Here is a 19,904-nt window from a genome sequence, read left to right on the forward strand (position 1 = left end):
AAGAGTTTGATTAAGCCTAAACATTATGAAAATAAAAGGCACAAGGGGTCCATAAAGTAAAGCAACCTAATTCAAACTTCAGATTAGACAATTTTATGAGAAAAAAAGATAATAGCTTCACTACATATGTGCTTTCTTTAACAGGGTATATTCTGTCATTGCATCAATCTCACACACTATGAGCCTAGGGCCTTGCACCTGGGTCGCGGTTTTTGATGCTATACTTCCCAAAAATGTCTTCTATACCTCCTTTCCACTTAGGCAAATGAAAAGTAGCAGCTAACTAGCAATCAGCTTAAAAGGTCACATCCCTTAAGTGCAAAACGTTTTGAGCTACTAGCTACATTAGGAAGAAGGCATACAACAATGGTGCACTTCACACTACGTTTAAATTGGACACATTCTAGCAAAATTCTTTAAATATAATCTCAATTTCAATTACCTGTCTTGTCAATCACTTCTGAAATACAAAAAGGGAGAGTTGATCTGCCAACCTCATATAACTAAGAGGAATGTGAAGTGCAATGTTGCTGTTGGAGATTGGAGATTATTACCCCACCCCCGATCACCAGCATCTTTTTTACCTGATGTATTTTCCAAGACGTGTCTTAATTCCCAAACAAAGATTCTGCATATCCATAAAATCTAGAGCAAAATATTCTCCATACACCCCACTAAAACTATTTCTAAATGTGCACACAACTAATCCCAAGTGTACTTTTAACTGCTTTTTTAAACACCGTTCGTTAGAAAATACGGGATAAACAATTAAACAAAACATGTAAACAGACAAGACTTTATTTTCTTCCTAAAAGCAATAATGATCGAAGGGTTCCTCAAGCCAAGCAGATCTTGTCTTGAGCTAAAAATAATGCTGGCAATGTACTGCGACAAAGTCTTGGGGTGTTTCCAGGAGTAATGCATATTTCGCTCTGTAAGCTTTAATGTCTTCCGAAATCTTCAGTTTCTAGAGATAAGAGTAAAGATGACTAAATAGAAACACAACAAAGCTCTACACGAGGTTCGGGATGACAGCAGTGACTAATGGACACCCAATACATCTGCTGTATGTTTTTTTTTTATTGTGCCCCAAGAAGAGATTTTATATCCTGCGGCCAATCTTCTCTCTGTCGTCCATCTTCTCATCTGGTGTGTCTTGAATGCAGATGCCTCCTACTGCAAGTAATCAAGAATAGGCCATTCTAGAGTGTCACAGCCTATCCTGGATTACTTGAACCAGGTCACACCCTGCGCGTCCAGAATAATCCACCAGCTCATCTTTCAGGAAATGCAGGCCTTCTGACATTCCGTTGTTGAGCGTACCTGCCAAAGTCTCTTTTTTGGGGGCAGAGGCAGATCGTTTTCAATTCCGTTGTTTAGACCTTGGTCTTTTCTGATTCTACCAACATTTCCTCTCTTTTTCCAAAGCTAGAAGATTCAGTGGATTAATATTACAAAAGTGGAGCAGAAGGTTACAGGATTCTCCATATCTCTGTGCAACGTACACCCCAACATCACTACCACATGCACCCCACAATGTAATTCTAACTATCTACACCACCGTACTACCTCCTACACCTACTCCACCACTTGCACCACCTTACTTACCTGCTTATACACCCACCTATGTCTATACCTCACACTTCCTTTTCCAATTTGCATAACTGACTTAACCATATGCACTTAATATCCTTAAGCCTACATTACATGAATAACAAACCACATCACCCAACCTCCATCTACAATAAATGCCACTATCACCTACCGCCTACATCCCACCACTGCGCATTGCATCTTGCTCTCACTCCACAACGTCCATCATGACAACAGTAGTACCCCCCTCCTATGGCACATGCAGTTTCCTCACCTACAAATTCCTGGCAACCTGCCCTGGCCCACCCCTTGTTAAATCAAGAGTATGCCACAGTCCTCCACTCCCTTCCTAATTATACTCCGATATGTGTAACCTTCTACCCTTCGTTCCAAATGCTTTACTCCACATTACGACCTACAAATTAAACCAGCACCTACATATCAACCCATTTCACTTCCCCCAACTTATATCTGAACTCTTGGCCATCCAGCTTCTTCTCCTTGACTCCCTCTGGCCACCTATCACATCACCCACTACACCACCTACAGACAAACTCCACTTTCCAACAAAGATCCTATTTGCCCACCTACTCTAACACATTCATCTTTCAACACTTACACCGGAACTTGGCTCTCCTCCTTCTCAGGATCACCGTCTTTGGTGTGAGGCCCCTTGGAATAGGTCATGTTTACAGAGCTTATCTCCTTCTCCCGTCTCACAGACGCTAGACTATATAAATCCAAGCAGCCATTAAGTCTTATGTTGAATCCTTTATAAATATATACCAAAGGTAGCTAGCTGCATGCAACTTGAACATGAGTACTGCCTACCAAAACTAACGGTATAAACACAAGTTTGACATTATCATGCATTTATTTGACTTTGCAGTTAATATGCAGGTTCTTCTTCCTTTAAATTTTAAGTACTGAATTTATTCTGTGTATTTAATGTATTTGCCGTACACACACACCATCAATGACATCGGATACGAATTCCAACACCACCATAAATCAACGACATCAGTCATAACCTTACATAACACACAAATATATAACATACCTTACGCACACACTACCACATACATCTACACTACTACCTTCCCGTATTCTTAAAATATGCAATGAAAAAGTGCCTTGAGTTTTTACACTGTCTAATTCCTTTCACTACACAACAATGTTTTTTTTTTCAAACTGGGTTTCAAAATTGTTCAAAAGTTTCTTTGTATGGCACAATTATCAGGGCCACTGGAATTATGCATTTCCACTGCAGCTGCGTTTTTTTGTCTAGTTATGGATTTGCCACACTTGCCACAGATTACATCATGTGCAGCATAATTTGCGGATTTTAACAAAAAAAAGCCTATTTCTAGCTTAAGTGTATACAAAGTTGTTAAAACTTCAACAACACGTGCTGTGGCGCAGCAGAAGGCCCTTTACAAAGGTTGACTAACAATCTTTCAGTTTCTTATTGCTGTATTTAGGTGTTACACAAGTACTAATTAGGTAAAACCTTAGACCACCAAAAAAATAATGCATTGATACTGAATATCACAAAATGTGCTGCATTACACCGTGTAATTTGCATATTGTGCCCCCTAATTTAGTCAATACAGCCGTAGACTTTGGTCTTCCCTTGCAGCATTATTCCAGTGGCCCTGATTAATATATTGATCATTCGAAGATGGCGAAGAAAGCAAGAAAGCAATGTGAAAATACCGCATCCATTCACGTTCTTCGTCAAGTTAAGCTTTATCAGAGTTGAGCTGTAAGGAATTTGTAAATGACAAACGTGTGTAAGACTAGATCATACGTACTTCAACTGGCCTGCCCCTGCTTCCAAAGAAGAGCACATCTGGTTGAGGCAGAACATTGTTTGAGTATCCTGAGCCCATTTATTAAAGGAATAACACAGAAACATTGGCAAAGGCAATTGGTCTGGCCTGGCTGCAAATCTTTTTGCTTGGTCAGTGCTAGTTCTGTTTTGTCTAGTTTTATGTAAAACTTTATTGTTTAGGGAGCTGCCAGACCCTCAAAAGTATAAACAAATTAAACAATGGCTAGAAGCATCTTTTTTTGTCTAAAAAGCCACACATTGCCACAGTAGTCACTGGGCCAGAAGGGAACTATTTTCTGTATGGATGTGCTTTTTGTGAAAGAGCTTAATGCTTTCACTCACAGTGTTAGCCAATGGCTGAAGTGGAATAACCCGCTATACCATGCTGCTTTCCGCAGTGGGTGGAAGAAACTGTGAGTGGCACACTAACAGACCAAAGGATGAAGACGGCTGGTAGAAAGCGATTTTAATTAAGCACATCCAACATATAATTTTAGTAAAATGAAAAGGTCATGGCTAACGCCATACCTAATGAATCGTGGACTTCAACCACAACCATTGTGTCGGAAGCATGCATTGTTCTATTTTTAAACCAAAGCCCCTTTCTGGTTGCTGATAAATCTTTGCAATAGTGGAAAAGCCAATAAGTGGGTTGATCTGTTTTCAGCGTTTATTTTTGTGGATTTCAGTGGCGTTTTCCCAGTGTTTTCCAAACCTTCTGAAATCAGTGCTTATCTGTGTTTATTCAGCTGCATAAATCCCAACATTGACAAAATCTTTAGGCTTCCAGTGTTTATAAAACATGTTGTTTTTTCGCAGTAAGTGTTATAAAGCACATATTTAATGTAAAGGAGAAGGAATGCAGAGTAGGTAGAGTCTTCCCATTGACAGTGTGTCCAAAAGAGTTATGTTAGAGTGCTTAAAGAATATAAAGTCTGTGTATTGCACTCTCACTCACATCTCTTTGCCCTCTCACATATCATTACCTCTCACACTCACTCTGTCAGGATTTGTTTTGTTAATAGGACTATTAATGGATTAATAAGGTAAGCGTGCTATAGTCAAATATTTTATTAAACAAAATCCTGGACACATTTGGGTGTCATTCACCTTCTCTTTACTGAATAATTTGACAATATGGTGTGTTGAACCCTGTCAACAACACTGCATTGTGGGACTTGGAAGTTTGCTGTTAACATTATAACTATTATTTAAAAAAAATAAAAAAAAGGAAAAAACAGCAGTAAAGCACAGTTGGGTAAAAAGCTAGCATTGGCACAAGGATTCACCCGTATCAATAGGGCACCTTACAGCTATGAAATTTGTTGGCATGTGGAAGTCTTGTTTCATGTTTTCACCACAATCCCACATGCATGGTGACAGCACTCCTTTCACATGTAATGGTCTCTAAATCTTGCATTAAATGCTTAATGACTGGGGGGTCTGGCACGTGACCTTCTATCAATAGTTTTTTGCTGTAAAAGTATCAGCCCATTCTGTATCTGTGGGTAAATGTGATAGTACACATTGGTCAAGATTCTTATGAGCCAGTAATTTCACCAATCAGTGAAAGAATTAAACATTGCCAAAAGAACATATATGAATTTAATATTCCTAAATTCTCTAAAGTGTACAAAATAATTAGATCAGACCTAAAACATGTTTCACCAATCAGTTAAACAAATAAACATTGCCAAAAGAAAATATAGGTTTTAAATATTCCCAAATTCTCTAAAGTGTATAACATAATTAGACATAAAACAGATTTCTTAAACCCTGCACCTTTAAACCAAGTATACAAAACTGGAGGAAACAAAAGGAAGAAGAAACTATATTTTAGTGACATTCTTAAAAAACATAATTCAAGCAGATTAATATTGGACCAGTTTTTGTTGCTGCTACCTTGTATAGCAGCCAAGTTACATTGTGTTGCTCCCTTCGGAAATAAATAGAAATAACCATTCTCTCTCTCTCTTTCAATGGCATTCTTGTTTGTGGTTGTACAGGAATCAATCCGTTTTTATAAGGTTTACACTGATAATGGTCGTTTCCCTTTTGGTGGAGCTGTATCCATTATTATAGGTTTAAACCTATAACGGGATAGCCTACTAACAAGGTTTACAGGGTATGTTACATAAATTGTAAAAGTATAAAAATAGAAAGAAATATTCTCTCAGCTTTTTGAGTTTCACCAAATATGTGGTTTCATTACAATAAACAGAATGAAATAGCTATGTGAATTAAAATTTATATGCAGTATAGGCACCAGAAATTCCCCTTCACAAAACTTTAATAGCTACTGCACTTGATGCAGATATACTAACGGCGTAAGACATACATGTAATACATTTCAATCAGTCTTGAAGAAGATATCAGAATACAACTATCACACATTCAAGTCTCACTTTATTCATGTCATAGATGCAACTTAAAATAGATGCAAAACTGAAAATGGATAGAGAAAACTAAAATGGGAATTAAATCAAACATAAATAAAATGAAGAGTTCATGCATCTACCAATTCATTATATTATCCATGCATTACTGTGTGAAGTCACCTAAATAATCACACACTGAGAAATGTAACTAGAAAGAAAAAGCTAGACTTCAAGGTTCCTTCTTTAGCCTTTCATTTGTTTTCTAATCTACACTTCAAGTTTATCATTGGAAGACATTAAAGTAAATAACATACTAAAATATTAGTAATCTTGTTAATTCGAATTTGATGAACAGGGTACTGTCGTAGACATGTACTTTAAATATTAATTTCACAACAGCAGAAAAATTTAAATTACATTATCTGAATACTAAGTATACTAAACACGCCATTGAGAACCTTACACGTTTAACAGTTTTCCATGACGCAACGTCCTGTTCAGTTTATAAACACAAAACCGCATTACCAGCTACTAACTAAGCACTTATAGCATCTTACTGTAGGCCTGGGCGTATTTATAGTAGTTTTGTAACACGGAACTCAGCGAAGTTACAAAAAACTCAGCGAAGTTCCGCGAGTGGCGGAGTGCAGTGCCAACTGCAGTTTGTGCTGGTATTCCCGCCGCTTGGGTAGAAATTCTACCAGAGCAGCAGCTCGCGAACTTACTGTTCGTGATCGCAAACTTACCGTTCGCGATCATCGAAAATTCTCCGCTGCACATCGCGAAGCGGAGTTTTATGCACTCCGCGAGCTGTGCGTAGTGCAGAAAACTCCGCGAACGGAGCGAAGTTCACTGCCCCGGCCTATCTTACTGTCATCAATATTTTACAAAGGGTCCACTTTCTTTTCAACAGTTTTTGTTTAGGATAATAAACCCATAAAGCTCTGAGATTTTGAGTTTAGTCAAATAATCTGTCCTTTCCCTGTAAAAAAAGAATAATAATTTTGAAATCAATGTGTGACTGAGATACCCCCGAGTGTACTAATGGTATGACCTACACTAAAGAAGGTACTCATTCTCTAGGGCCATTCTGACAGCCTTTCTTCCTTGAAAATAAATCCAGACATTTTTATGTACACTAGTTGGCTCTCCTCACAACTATGCACTGGTTGACAGAGGCAGCCTGAAAAGAGTTTACAGCTATGACTATTGCAGTTAGGGTTGACATTCTGGTGTCATATTTAACTGATCGTTTACAAGTTACATGAAAAGAAACTTTAACTCACAGTAGCCGACGCACAGATTACCACTTCAGCCATCTTTCTTGATATCAGGAGACCCAGAGAAAACAAACTCTCTTTTTTATTGAAAATCTGTTTTGTCAGTCCCTCATCACACCCCACACAGCCACATGCTAAGACTAAACCGCTTTTAACTACAATTGGCCAACCTTTACTCTTTACCTTACTTATGGCTATTAGACATTTCATATCAGGAGCTGTGATTTATAACTTTTATACAATTTTTTTTTAAATGATTTCCACCAATGCAGGTCTCTGTTTCACCAAATCTGTCATTCTGGGACAAGGTTTTTATCCAGAAAAATTTCAGCTTTTCCATCATTTAAGCACAGCATGGGACTTCCCTTTCTTCACAATTATAGCAAAGCACAAGAATAACCTATGTGAAGTGATTATTATCTGTAATTAGAAAATGTACAATGAACACAACGGCTACCTATTTCGTCACAGGAGAGGACAACATCTAGCTATCAACAATGCATCACACACAGACAAAGAGAGGGAGAAGAACAGGTTCTTAAATCGAGTGTTTTTTTACTCCTACCCCTGTGATCCACTTTCTTCAGACTGGCTGTTAATATAAGAAAGAAAGGAGACCCGAATACCATATGCATAGCACTAAGAGTTCCAATGGAAACCAATGTACTGGTGCACACATGCTTGTGAGGTACGGATAAAAATGTTCTATATTATGGCTCAAAATGTGAACCCACCTGGAATTGAAGTCTAAAGTCAAGTCTTGTCAAAGGTCTTCCAGCGTAACCCAAGTACCAGTCCTGCAGATTACATCCACAAGCCAGATATGCAAGGGAGTCATGGGAGGAAATGAGCATGAATATAGTAAAGAGGAAGGATCGCACTGTGTGTGCAATGCTTCAAGATACAAAATCTTACACACAGTCCAAATGAGGTCTCCAGCACGTTTGTGTTAGCGCTGCAGTACATGAGCACTGGCTCATGAACTGTGTTTTTTCGTATGATTAATGATGAATGAGGTCCAACCGAACATCCTGTCTGTGGAAAATCCTTTCTTTATCTCAGAAAGATTCAAATCAAATGTAGACAGAAATACCTCCTGGTTTACATGAGGACCTAATAAACCTTAAGACATATAGGAGAGATGTGTTCTGAGAAACACCAAGTCCCGATGGAATATGGTTTTAGATTTGCCAGATGAGAGAGGTTGCAACTTGCTTATCCTTTGGGCTGATGCAATCAAATTAAGGCAGTCTTCTCTGTCACCAGTAGGGGTTACTAGAAGCTGCGTTACAAGGTTGGTAAGCAGATTCCAACCCTGGGCAGGGGTTCACTATTTTACCCACAAGTGGAATATTCCTCACTTGAGGGGTGCAATGCCCCTTAATGATGACTGTGCTAGTATTACAGTATGACTGGTACAATATATTCAGTACACTGGGTTTCATATTCTTGCTTTGTTCCACCATTTCATTTATACTGTATAAGGTATCTTGCGAGTTTGTTTAAATTTAGGTTAATAAATACAAAAATGAGACACAACATCAGTGCATGTATGAAGATGGAAAAATATATGCATATTAAACATGTGAACAAAAATTAAATAAAATTAAAATTGAGTAAAAAAGGTTTGAAGTGTGGAAGGAGAACACAGTTTTCAATAATAAACCGGATGGGTCCTGAAACCGGAGGAAAAAGAATTAAATAACTCCTGTGGTGAGAATAATGCACTTTCGGACTTACAAGCGCAACAATGACAGCACAACAGATTAACATGACACCACCTGCATGAAGAATATATAGAGAGTTATGAAAAAATAAGAACGCACAATTAAAACACCATGAACATATCTAATAATTTCCTCAAAAACAGATACAGTTGAACTTGTGCTCCCAACTGTTAACCTATTTTATGGAATCTTGTTGTATCTCCAGGTTTGTAGAACGTTAACAAGAATAGTTGTAGGCCAAATGCTCAGGAACCAGGGATAGAGGCTCTGCAAAAGAAGATAAGGGCAAAGGACTGGTGGCTCTTCTGAAACAGAAAGTTGCCTGAAGAAACATGTGAATCACATAGCTCCAGCTTAACTGTATCTTTCTCATTTCGACTATCAGCTATTGGATAATGTAATTTGGTAAAAAACAAAATGCTTATAAATGTTTCCGTGCACCCAACTTGCAACAAGTAGTTTCTCAGAAACCAAGATGTGCCAATCTGAATTGAACACAGTAGCAAAAAGGTCTATATTTAGTATCTGATAGTTTCGAAACTGGGAAGCAACCCTGTAGTGGAATTCCCAACTGCATACGGCACAGAGGAATATTAGTAAGAGGAAGCGGAGCATGTAGGAGAGTATTATGTTTTCCTATGAGATCATACAGAAAATACTTCTCCCTCTTGTTGCTAATGCTCTTAAGTGCTACATGAGTAGTATGAAGTTGTAGCTAACTAAAAACGAATCTAAAATGCGTGTTTAAAAAAACCAGAACTGCACTCTACGGCAATACACTCACATTAGGCTTATTTAATTGTTATAAGGGGGAATCACATGATTGCCTGCTATCTTACATTTTCTTTATCAAAGACAATAATCAGTTTGTCTTCTTATCCTCCATGTTTTTTTTACAGCTGTCCATAATGGGAATTTTTAAGGAAAACTGTGTTGCTGCTCTATTCCTGGCAAATGATAAAACATTACTATCTCATTAACCAAGTAAGAAAAAAAGGACTGTCTAGAGTAAAACTAAAAGCACATCATTAGTTAATGTAAAAAACTGTCTGACCCAGCATACAGAAACTGTGTTAAACTTGAGATCTGGCAATAACGTTTTAAATATTTTACCAGCCTGCCTGAATGACTGGTCAAAAATGTTTTCCATGATACAGGACAAAATCGTAGTCTTTAAAACTAACAAGATAATTTGCAGTTTCTGCTTTATGCCTTTCCATCACCCCTAAAGAGAAACTGACACGATCTACCAATATATAAGCATAAAAAACTAAAATAAAACTGTGTGTGAGATTAAAGCATGAAGAAGTACACAGAAAGCACAATAAAACATTTTTTGAGACTAAACTCCTAAAGAAAATACAAAGAAGTATGAAGTGAGTAAACCTGCAAGATCGAACAGTAAATAAACATACACAAAATACAATGTAAAGTGTTTTTTTTAAAGTAAACCAGCCAAAGCTACCTGCAAAGCATGAACAAAATATAATGAAATATGTGTCTACACATGTGTACCTCTATACGTGTGTGTGCACAAGTGACAGTTTGTGTAAAAGATCAAGATCTATCAGCAAATGTTGCTACCTAAATGAAAAGCAGATGCACAAGTAACAGGGTGATAATGACATCCACTATTTTAAAATTACTCAAGTCCCATAGACAAATTATCAACCTTTGAAGTCTTACTATGTAAACTGACCTTTTCTTAATAATTAAAACAAAATGTAAACAGCTGTTTTGGGTGTCATATTGTATTATTACAGTCATTTTCAATGCTTACCTGGTGTATGGTTCCATCTATTTCAACAGGAACAATGAAGTCAGCATTATTGATGGGCTGGAAAGCAGAACAAGAGGATGGAAGAACAGTAAATTAACACACTTTTAGAAGTACCGCTTGGACATTCAGGTTGATAGTTCAAGTTTCGCCATTCGTCAGATGTAGATTACTGGGAAAGCTTTCCTAATCAGGAGAAAAACACATTGACTGCTTCTCTCTTTCTCCAATTATAAACTTTGTAAATTATAAGGTATAAAGTTTAAAGCGATCCCTCAATAACTTATTCCATGCCACATCATACCTAGGGCAAGGATAATGACCAACAGACATTATGACAAAGACACTCAAGAAAACCCAGGACATAAGAATGCGAAGCCCTGCAATATAATGACTTTTATATAGTGCTATAAACAAACAAATTTTGAAAACAGTTATCATCCTTTTTAACCCTTTCTGCTAGACCTTTTCCCCCTAGAATGTTAAACCTCCTTTGGCTATTTGGGGGATTTCATGCTTAGGAATCCATAACTCTATTTCACATATGGTATCAAAGCCACATCTGCATCCTGTTTTTCTTACACCCTGGGGATTCCAAAGGTGCCCAGGGTTTGTAGATTCCACTGGAGAGGACTATATTATAGAGAAAATAGCTAAAATATAGCAACATTTTGAGTTTTTGGGGTAAAATAGGAAAAAAGTACTCTACAAAAAGTTTTTTTTTCTTCTAAAAATGGCATCAACAAAAGGTTTGCTGTGCTAAAGTCACCATTTTCCCAGCTTTCAGGAACACGCAGAGCTGAGTCTAAAACCATTTTTGTTTTACCACAGTTTTGTCATTTTTTGAAGAGGTGACTGATTGTTCTTAATTTTGTGCATGTGAAACCCATGGGTGAACCGGGAAAGCTATAGATTTCTGAAAAGTAGACATAATTCTAAATTTAGCAAGGGCTTAATTCTGGAGATCACTCGAAGTTTTCCAAAGGGAAATTACATTTGAAATAAAAAATAAAAAAAATGAGACAGAAAAAAGGCCATTTGTGACAACGTTTTCATCTGTTACTTCTTGTCACGATGTTCGATTTACAAAAGCAATATACCATTACAAAGCTAGACCCTTCTGGATCCGGGGATATATAGGGTTTGGAGGTTCTCTAAGAACAACTGAAGTGCATCTTACAGTGGTTATTCACCGTAAAGCGCAATTCATATGGTCAGATATAAAGAGCGAAAAATGTGTATCAAAGAAACCTATGTATTTCTAAAATAGACACCAGATACAGTGTTTATGCGTAATGATTATTTGTGCCCCTCTGAATATGTGGGAACCCATACTACCATGTGATTCCGACGGCATTTATCAAAACGTTTTCTTTCTTACACACAGCCTTACATTTAAAGGCACAAATACAGAGAAATATATATTTATATACATATATAATCTACTGGAGGTCGCCAGTAGACAGTTGGGACCTTGTTTCCATAGGAAAAGCGTTTTTTCTTTTCCCAATAACTTACTTTGGCGCCGGTTGATGAATCTTCGCGTAATTTAAAAAACTTGTGGCCCGCTCCGGTTAGCTCCTATCGTGAAAGTTTTGGGGTGATTCGCCAACTGGGGACTGAGAAAAAAGGGGGGTCCCAAAACGTGTTTTCTCCATGTTATTTCCCATAGGAAACTTTAGACACGACTACAGCCCGAACTGCTGAACGGAGTTACACCAAATTTAGCAAAAATGTAGCCCTTGGATCAGAAAGAGACCTTTTTTTTTTAAATGGTGTAAATCTGTTCAGTAGTTCCTGAGGAATTAAAAAAACTAGAGGTCAAAAAATCAAATTCCCATAGGAAACTTTAGACACGACTACAGGCCGAACTGCTGAACGGAATTACACCAAATTTGGCAAAAAGGTAGTGCTTGGTTCATAAAGAGACATTTTTTTTAAATGGTGTAAATCAGTTCAGTAGTTTGAGATATTAAAGGAAATAAATCTTTATATATCTGGGTGGGACCTAACTACACAAGCACGAGCTTGGCTCTAATTGGCTGCCAACACTTCAATCCAAGAAGTGTTGGCAGCCATCTTGGTGCAATGCTTTTTAGGTCTCGCCTAGCGATGCAGCGCATGCGCTGCACACAACACAAACACCACTGCACTGCCTTAAACCCTAAAACACTACTCCAGCACGACCCCCTACACTGCCCGAACACCACTGCACTGCCCTAAACCCTGAAACACCACCCCCAGCACGACCTCCTACACTGCCCGAACACCACTGCACTGCTCTATACCCTGAAACACCACCCTCAGCATGACCCCCTACACTGCCCGAACACCACTGCACTGCCCTAAACCCTGAAACACCACCCCCAGCACGACCCCCTACACTGCCCGAACACCACTGCACTGCCCAAAAACCCTGAAACACCACCCCCTGCACGACCCCCTACACTGCCCGAACACCACTACACTGCCCTAAATCCTGAAACACCACCCCCAGCACTACCCCCTACACTGCCCGAACACCACTGCACTGCCCTAAACCATGAAACACCACCCCCAGCACGACCCTCTATACTACACAAACACCACTGCTCTACCCTAAAACACAACCCCCAGCACGACCCCCTACACTACACAAACACCACTGCACTACCCTAAACCCCAAAACATTACCCCTAGCATGACCCCCTATACTACCCAAACACCACTGCACTACCCTAAACCCTAAAACACTACCCCAGGCACGACCCCCTACACTACCCAAACACCACTGCACTACCCTAAACCCTAAAACACTCCCCCAGCACGACTCCGTACACTACTTAAACACCACTGCACTACCCTAAACCCTAAATCTACTCCCAGCATGACCCCCCTACACTACCCAAACACCACTGCACTACCCTAAACCCAAATTCTACCCCCAGCACGACCCCCTACACTACCCAAACACCACTGCACAACCCTAAACCCTAAAACACTACCCCAGCACGAACCCCTACACTACACCAACACCACTGCACTACCCTAAACCCTAAAACACTACCCCAGCACGACCCCCTACACTACACAAACACCACTGCACTACCCTAAACCACTGACCCAGCACGACCCCCTACACTACACAAACACCACTGCACTACCTTAAACCTTAAAACACTACCCCCAGCACGACCCTCTACACTACATAAACACAACTGCACTGCCCTAAACCCTAAAACACCACCCCCAGCACGACCCCCTACACTGCCCGAACACCACTGCACTGCCCTAGACCCTGGAACACCACCCCCCTGCATGATCCCTACACAGCCCAAACACCACTGCACTGCCCTAGACCCTGAAACACCACCCCCCTGCACAACCCCCTACACTGCCCGAGCACCACTGCACTGCCCTAAACCCTGAAACACCACCCCCTGCACGACCCCCTACACTGCCGGATCACCACTGCACTGCCCTAAACCCTGAAACACCACCCCCAGCACGACCCCCTACACTGCCGGAACAATACTGCACTGCCCTAAACCCTAAAACACCAACCCCAGCACGACCTCCTACACTACCCAAACACCACTACACTGCCCTAAACCCTAAAACACCACCCCCAGCACGACCCCCTACACTACCCAAAGACCACTGCACTACGCTAAACCCTAAAACACCACCCCCAGCAAGACCCCCTACACTACCCAAAGACCACTGCACTAAACCCTAAAACACTACCCCAGCACGACCCCCTACACTACGCACACACCACTGCACAACCCTAAAACACTACCCCCAGCACAACCCCCTACACTACCCAAAGACCACTGCACTACCCTAAACCCTAAAACACTACCTCCCGCAAAACCCCCTACACTACCCAAAGACCACTGCACTACCCTAAACCCTAAAACACTACCCCCAGCACGACCCCCTACACTGCTTTCTGAAAACTAATACAATATTTGGGGAAAAAAATAATCAAGAACTGATTCTCTTGTTCTGTGCCAATGCAAGTATTGCCAATTCTGATTTGTTAGCTCTGGTCTGGTGGGAACATTCAAGATCAAGTGCAGTGATATTTTTGTGACTGCTGCCATTTTTTCCCACATCGACTATAAGAAACTCAAGGCCATCCTCTTCCATACTTTTGTCAAGTAGAAATAGCAGCTTAATTGTTGGCCTTACGTCCCTCAATCCCAACTGGCTTTCTTGTGTGCTTCTTTTGCTTCCACATTCCTATGTAGCTGATGCATGACTGTTCTGTGATAGTTTGCCATATTTTGGATCCGCAGTCCATATATTCTTGAGGTTCTTCAGGAAAAAGCCCCATTGGAAGCATGTCTTGACTAGATTTGATGTGTGGAGGTGAGAGGACGCCATCGAAGAGGCCACTTTTGAGAGTTTGGAAACTTTGATGTCTCATTGAGGCAATGCAAACACTGAAACACAAATCAGGTGAAAAGTAAAAGTATTCTTAAAAGTACGCTTCCTGATGTTAGATGGAATATGGATGGCCAGAAGATCACGTTATCTCCTGTAGTAATGCACCATTTTTTCACGAGACAGGGGGGTTACAAGCCCACATGATCACAATTTGTAATCCACTACTTCGGAGTTTAAAATACTTACATTAAGGTAGCAACTATTGAACATGCTTATAGACTCCTGATGTTCAGTACGTCCTGGACAAGGGGGTTTAGTTATCGATACACCTCTTACAAAATTCAGTAACAAGGGGACTTTACACTTGATGGAGCACTCTGTTCATGGGAAGGAAGGTTTGGATTGCTTCGAAGCATGCCATTTGAACACATTCAAAGATGTAGTTTTGTTTTCTCAGACATTCAAGTAGAAAGGTATGTTTTTGTTAAATATATGACTTGTTCTTCACGTGGACTAAATGCACTGATGGCTTTGAAAATGTCGATGACCGTAATGAAGATTTACCAAATAAGTAAAGCTTTAATGGAACTAATGTGAAAAGGGCTTGGAAAACCATCTGCTTTTGGCGGACTTCAACAGTAAAGATATCAAAAGCAAAATTAGGTCTGAAAGACACTCTGTTGATATGATTTCTGCACAGGTAGGTAGGATTCAGAGTAGAACCATCTGTTAAGTTCATGATGGGTAGCGTTACGTTAAACAGGGTTCGGCATCAATGAAAAAGACACCTTCAACTGGTATCTAGCCACGAGTAGAGCTCTCTGGTTCCATTATGAAAAATTGATTCAAGCTGGTTTTAATGCACACCATCAGTGAGCAGTTACCTAGAAAGATATATAAAAGGAAGGAAAAAAACATTTAAAAACACTCTATTCACTTTTGATCAGAAGATGCTAGTCTGTACAGTTGCAATGGTGTCCCATCGAACAATCTATTATTCTGTCCTAGTCTCATATATATGTAAAGTTCCTTTGTACTGTTGTCAGGTAAATTGGCAACGATTTGCAAATTAGAATTTTCTCACAACCTCAGCAGATCGCAATGTAGTGGGAAATGCTCCCGTGTGGATTGCATTTCATACAGCTGAAACTGAAAAACAGCAGCGCGAAGATTTACCTTGAATGAACTGTGCACCAATGTCTCGTCTAAATCAATCACCACGCACTTCTTCCCGTAGTCTGATACTTTCAGTTCTGGAAGGAGGTATTTAGCTGGTGGCTGAAGGAAAAGAACAAAAATATAAGGACAGGAACTAAACTTGCACAACACTAAGTCACACAGCAATGAGAAAACGCAATCGAAAAAGTCATAATGCCATGGAAAATAACCATGTTGCTCAGACGTATATTACATATATGCAAGTGTGCCATCCCCAGAGCTTAATTTGTAAAAAAATAAGAAAGTGTCAGGGCTCTCCTCAGGAAGCCACTGCAGCTTGCACCATACATTGCTCCTGTCAGCACTGCCAATGATAGTAACAACACAACTACTAATCATCACACTTCTACGAGTGTGACAATTCAGCCGATTTCAGGCCCCCAAAGCTATAAGAATTTCTTGGGCGGCAGGTAATAGTCATTTTTAATGTATATTGAATTAATAATTAACTGTCATCTCAAAATTAGCCAGACAGCGCCACTATGTGGCAGGCTGTCACAAGCGCTTGTGTTGACAATGAGGTGCTAGTGTGGAGCAAGGGAAACTACTGGCTCAAATTAAGCACAGGCCATCCTTAAATAATCAAGGGTGAAAAACAAATAATCACTCTTGATGTTGCAAACCTGTGTCACATGCTCTATTGAGATCTAGACAACAGTAAATTGGTACCCATATGTACTGCTTGATTTTCCCGGCCTTCTGGTGTTGTAGAGCGATCAATATGACTTCAGTCTCTTTCCATCCGAGTCTAAGGACTAGAGTAGTGAATAGGGCCTATTTATTAGACACTTTGACACGATCCCGTGCTCCTACCCATAGATCAGGGCCTACATACATAGCCTAGGGGATAGATTCGTTAGCATTAAGGATAATCTGCCCTATAGTGAGGGTATTTCATGGAGTCGTGCTGAATTCAGGCCTGGTAGGCCTCAGACAGGAGAGACTCCATCTTTCTTTCTGCTCCGGCAGCTTGGGACATTTCTAGGCGAAGGGTGATATTTTAGTTATGAGGTGTTATTCGCTCGGAGAGAACCGGTTCAGGCCGGCCCTTATCGAAGGAGTGTATTTTTTCCCCTGCCGAAGACACTACATCAGGCCGGCCGGCTGGGAACGTGTCCTTGGCACGGGGAGGTACAGGAATTTGGTGGGCGGCAGGTTTCGAGCTGGAAATTTCCATGAGAGAATGCACCTCTATATTAGTGAAAGTCTGAGTTAGATATGGGCACTTGCTTCTAGACCATAGGCGGCATCTGGCCGTTAGCAGAAAAGCTACTACTTATTCCAGGGAAGACAGATGACGAACTTGAATTTAAGGAGGAGGAGAGAGTAGCCGATGAGGAAGAGGTTCCAGTGACTCGGAGAGGGAGAAGGGAGTAGATCCGCGACTGCGGAGGTGTGACTTCCAGGCGAAGCCGAGGCACAGACGAGAAGGGAACCTAGATGACCATTGAGCACAGGCTACATACGACTAAGGTGATGTCGACCCCTTTCTATTGAAGTGTGTAATCTAACCTTCTACTTTCCTTGCAGGTTGTATATATAATGTATTCTGTGAATGTGCATGTGGCATTTAAATAAAGTATTTAGCTTGTCGTGAGTTAGCATGTGTTGTGTATCCTTGTATAGGAGGATAGCCTATTCTTCTAGTCAGATATAGCTTGACATGAACAGATGTTAATCCTGATCAGGTAGGTGATAACTGAATGAGGGAGAGAGAAGCCCCTCGAACTAAAGAACAGGTTGTGCTCAACTAATAGTCTTTGTGTGATCTGAATATATAGTAATCCCGATTCCCCTGTCGTGTACTACGGTAATAATAGGATGAGCTTGTGCTAAGGCTGCCGTCTGGGTAGGAGATTCTGGGTCTGCCTGAGACCGCGAGACTGTGTGTTGCTGCCGTCTGGGTAGGAGATTCTGGGTCTGCCTGAGACCGCGAGACTGTGTGTGTTGCTGCCGTCTGGGTAGGAGATTCTGGGTCTGCCTAAGACCGCGAGACTGTGTGTTGCTGCCGTCTGGTAGGAGATTCTGGGTCTGCCTGAGACCGCGAGACTGTGTGTGTTGCTGCCGTCTGGGTAGGAGATTCTGGGTCTGCCTAAGACCGCGAGACTGTGTGTTGCTGCCGTCTGGTAGGAGATTCTGGGTCTGCCTGAGACCGCGAGACTGTGTGTTGCTGCCGTCTGGGTAGGAGATTCTGGGTCTGCCTAAGACCGCGAGACTGTGTGTTGCTGCCGTCTGGTAGGAGATTCTGGGTCTGCCTGAGACCGCGAGACTGTGTGTTGCTGCCGTCTGGGTAGGAGATTCTGGGTCTGCCTGAGACCGCGAGACTGTGTGTTGCTGCCGTCTGGGTAGGAGATTCTGGGTCTGCCTGAGACCGCGAGACTGTGTGTTGCTGCCGTCTGGGTAGGAGATTCTGGGTCTGCCTGAGACCGCGAGACTGTGTGTTGCTGCCGTCTGGGTAGGAGATTCTGGGTCTACCTGAGACCGCGAGACTGTGTGTGGCTGCCGTCTGGGTAGGAGTTCTGGGTCTGCCTGAGACCGCGAGGCTGTGAGGTCTTGATATATACATATAATAGGAATTCCCTGTCCTTAGGTGGTACATATATATGTGGTTATTTAGGTGTAAAAAGGCCCTAGGGAGGGGGTAACGTTCTGGGTTGGGTTAGAAGGGCTCTGTTGAGCGGGTTCCACCTGATCTGAGAACCCAAGCAGAACATTTGGCGTCACGAACTGTTTACAAAACCTGTGTGCATTTTGTTTGTCTTATGTTTGCTTTCGGTGTGTGCGTGGTTTTCTTTGCATCCTTTTTTATATATTTGCGTGTATAGTTTTTTCTCTCTCTCTCTCTTTCTCTTCCTTTCTTTTCTCTGCGTTTCTTTTTCTTTCTTTTTCGCGATGTTTTCTAAGAAATCTAAATCTACTCTTAAATTGTCCGTTGATATTCCCGGATGGGATTCAACGCCTTATGGAGCTTTAGCCCGTGAGTGGGCTGACTCTACTGGTCTGAGTGAAAATTGGAACTCTTCTTTGGAGTCGGCGGAACCGGCTGACGTGATTACTTGTTTGCAGACGGCACCCGTATTGAAGGGTGAGGAGGTTCCCGCTTTGGGGCGCAGGGGTTGGGTTATTCTGTCTGCGTATCGAATTCTGCATGAGAGATTGTTGAAATTACAGATCTCTCTTAAGGATGTGGAGGCACACTTTGTTGAGGTTCAGAATTCTAATACTTTATTGCGGTGTCAAAATAAATTGCTTTCTGACAAACTTGACACTTACCATACGGTTGCCGAAAGGGCGGCTGTGCGGATTGCTCGTTATAAGTACAAGAACAGGCGTGGTCGAGTTTCGACGCGTAAGGTGCGTCTGGTCGTGGCGAAAGCTGGACTAGATTGGAACCCTGATGAATGGGATGGTAATATCTGGGACTCGAGTACATCTTGTTCCTCGGGTGAGGAGTCTGGTTCGCACGAGTTTTCTCGTTCCCGTCATGACTGTAAGTCTGCTTCTCGCACCTCTGATGGTGCACCCCGTGGTTACGCTCGTTCCTCGGGCGGGATCGACGCTTCTTACACTGATTGTCCCTCTACTAGTACTGCTCGGGCTCCTTGTGATGCTCGTCCCGTGGTCTCTGCGCATCCGGTTTTTCGTCGGAAGTTGCAGCAATCTCCTAATGCTCCGCAGGGTGTTTCTTTGGACTGTTTAGAAGATTTTACTCAACAAGAAATT

At 41.3% G+C, this 19,904-nt stretch overlaps 1 protein-coding gene across 2 annotated transcripts in view; it reads right to left on the bottom strand.

Annotated features, from left to right (window-relative positions):
* Positions 1–19,904, bottom strand: part of LOC146796353 (CTD small phosphatase-like protein) — a 332,502-nt gene that overhangs the window by 41,414 nt on the left and 271,184 nt on the right. For both annotated transcript variants that reach the window (XM_085628875.1, XM_085628874.1), the window contains 2 exons: positions 16,140–16,241; positions 10,593–10,649 (listed from right to left, as the gene is read on the bottom strand). In XM_085628875.1, the coding sequence (XP_085485001.1) occupies positions 10,593–10,649; positions 16,140–16,241 (159 nt within the window). The remainder of the gene's footprint in view (positions 1–10,592; positions 10,650–16,139; positions 16,242–19,904) is intronic.

This window comes from Triturus cristatus, chromosome 10 (genome assembly GCF_964204655.1).
Source record: "Triturus cristatus chromosome 10, aTriCri1.1, whole genome shotgun sequence".
NCBI lineage: Eukaryota > Metazoa > Chordata > Amphibia > Caudata > Salamandridae > Triturus > Triturus cristatus.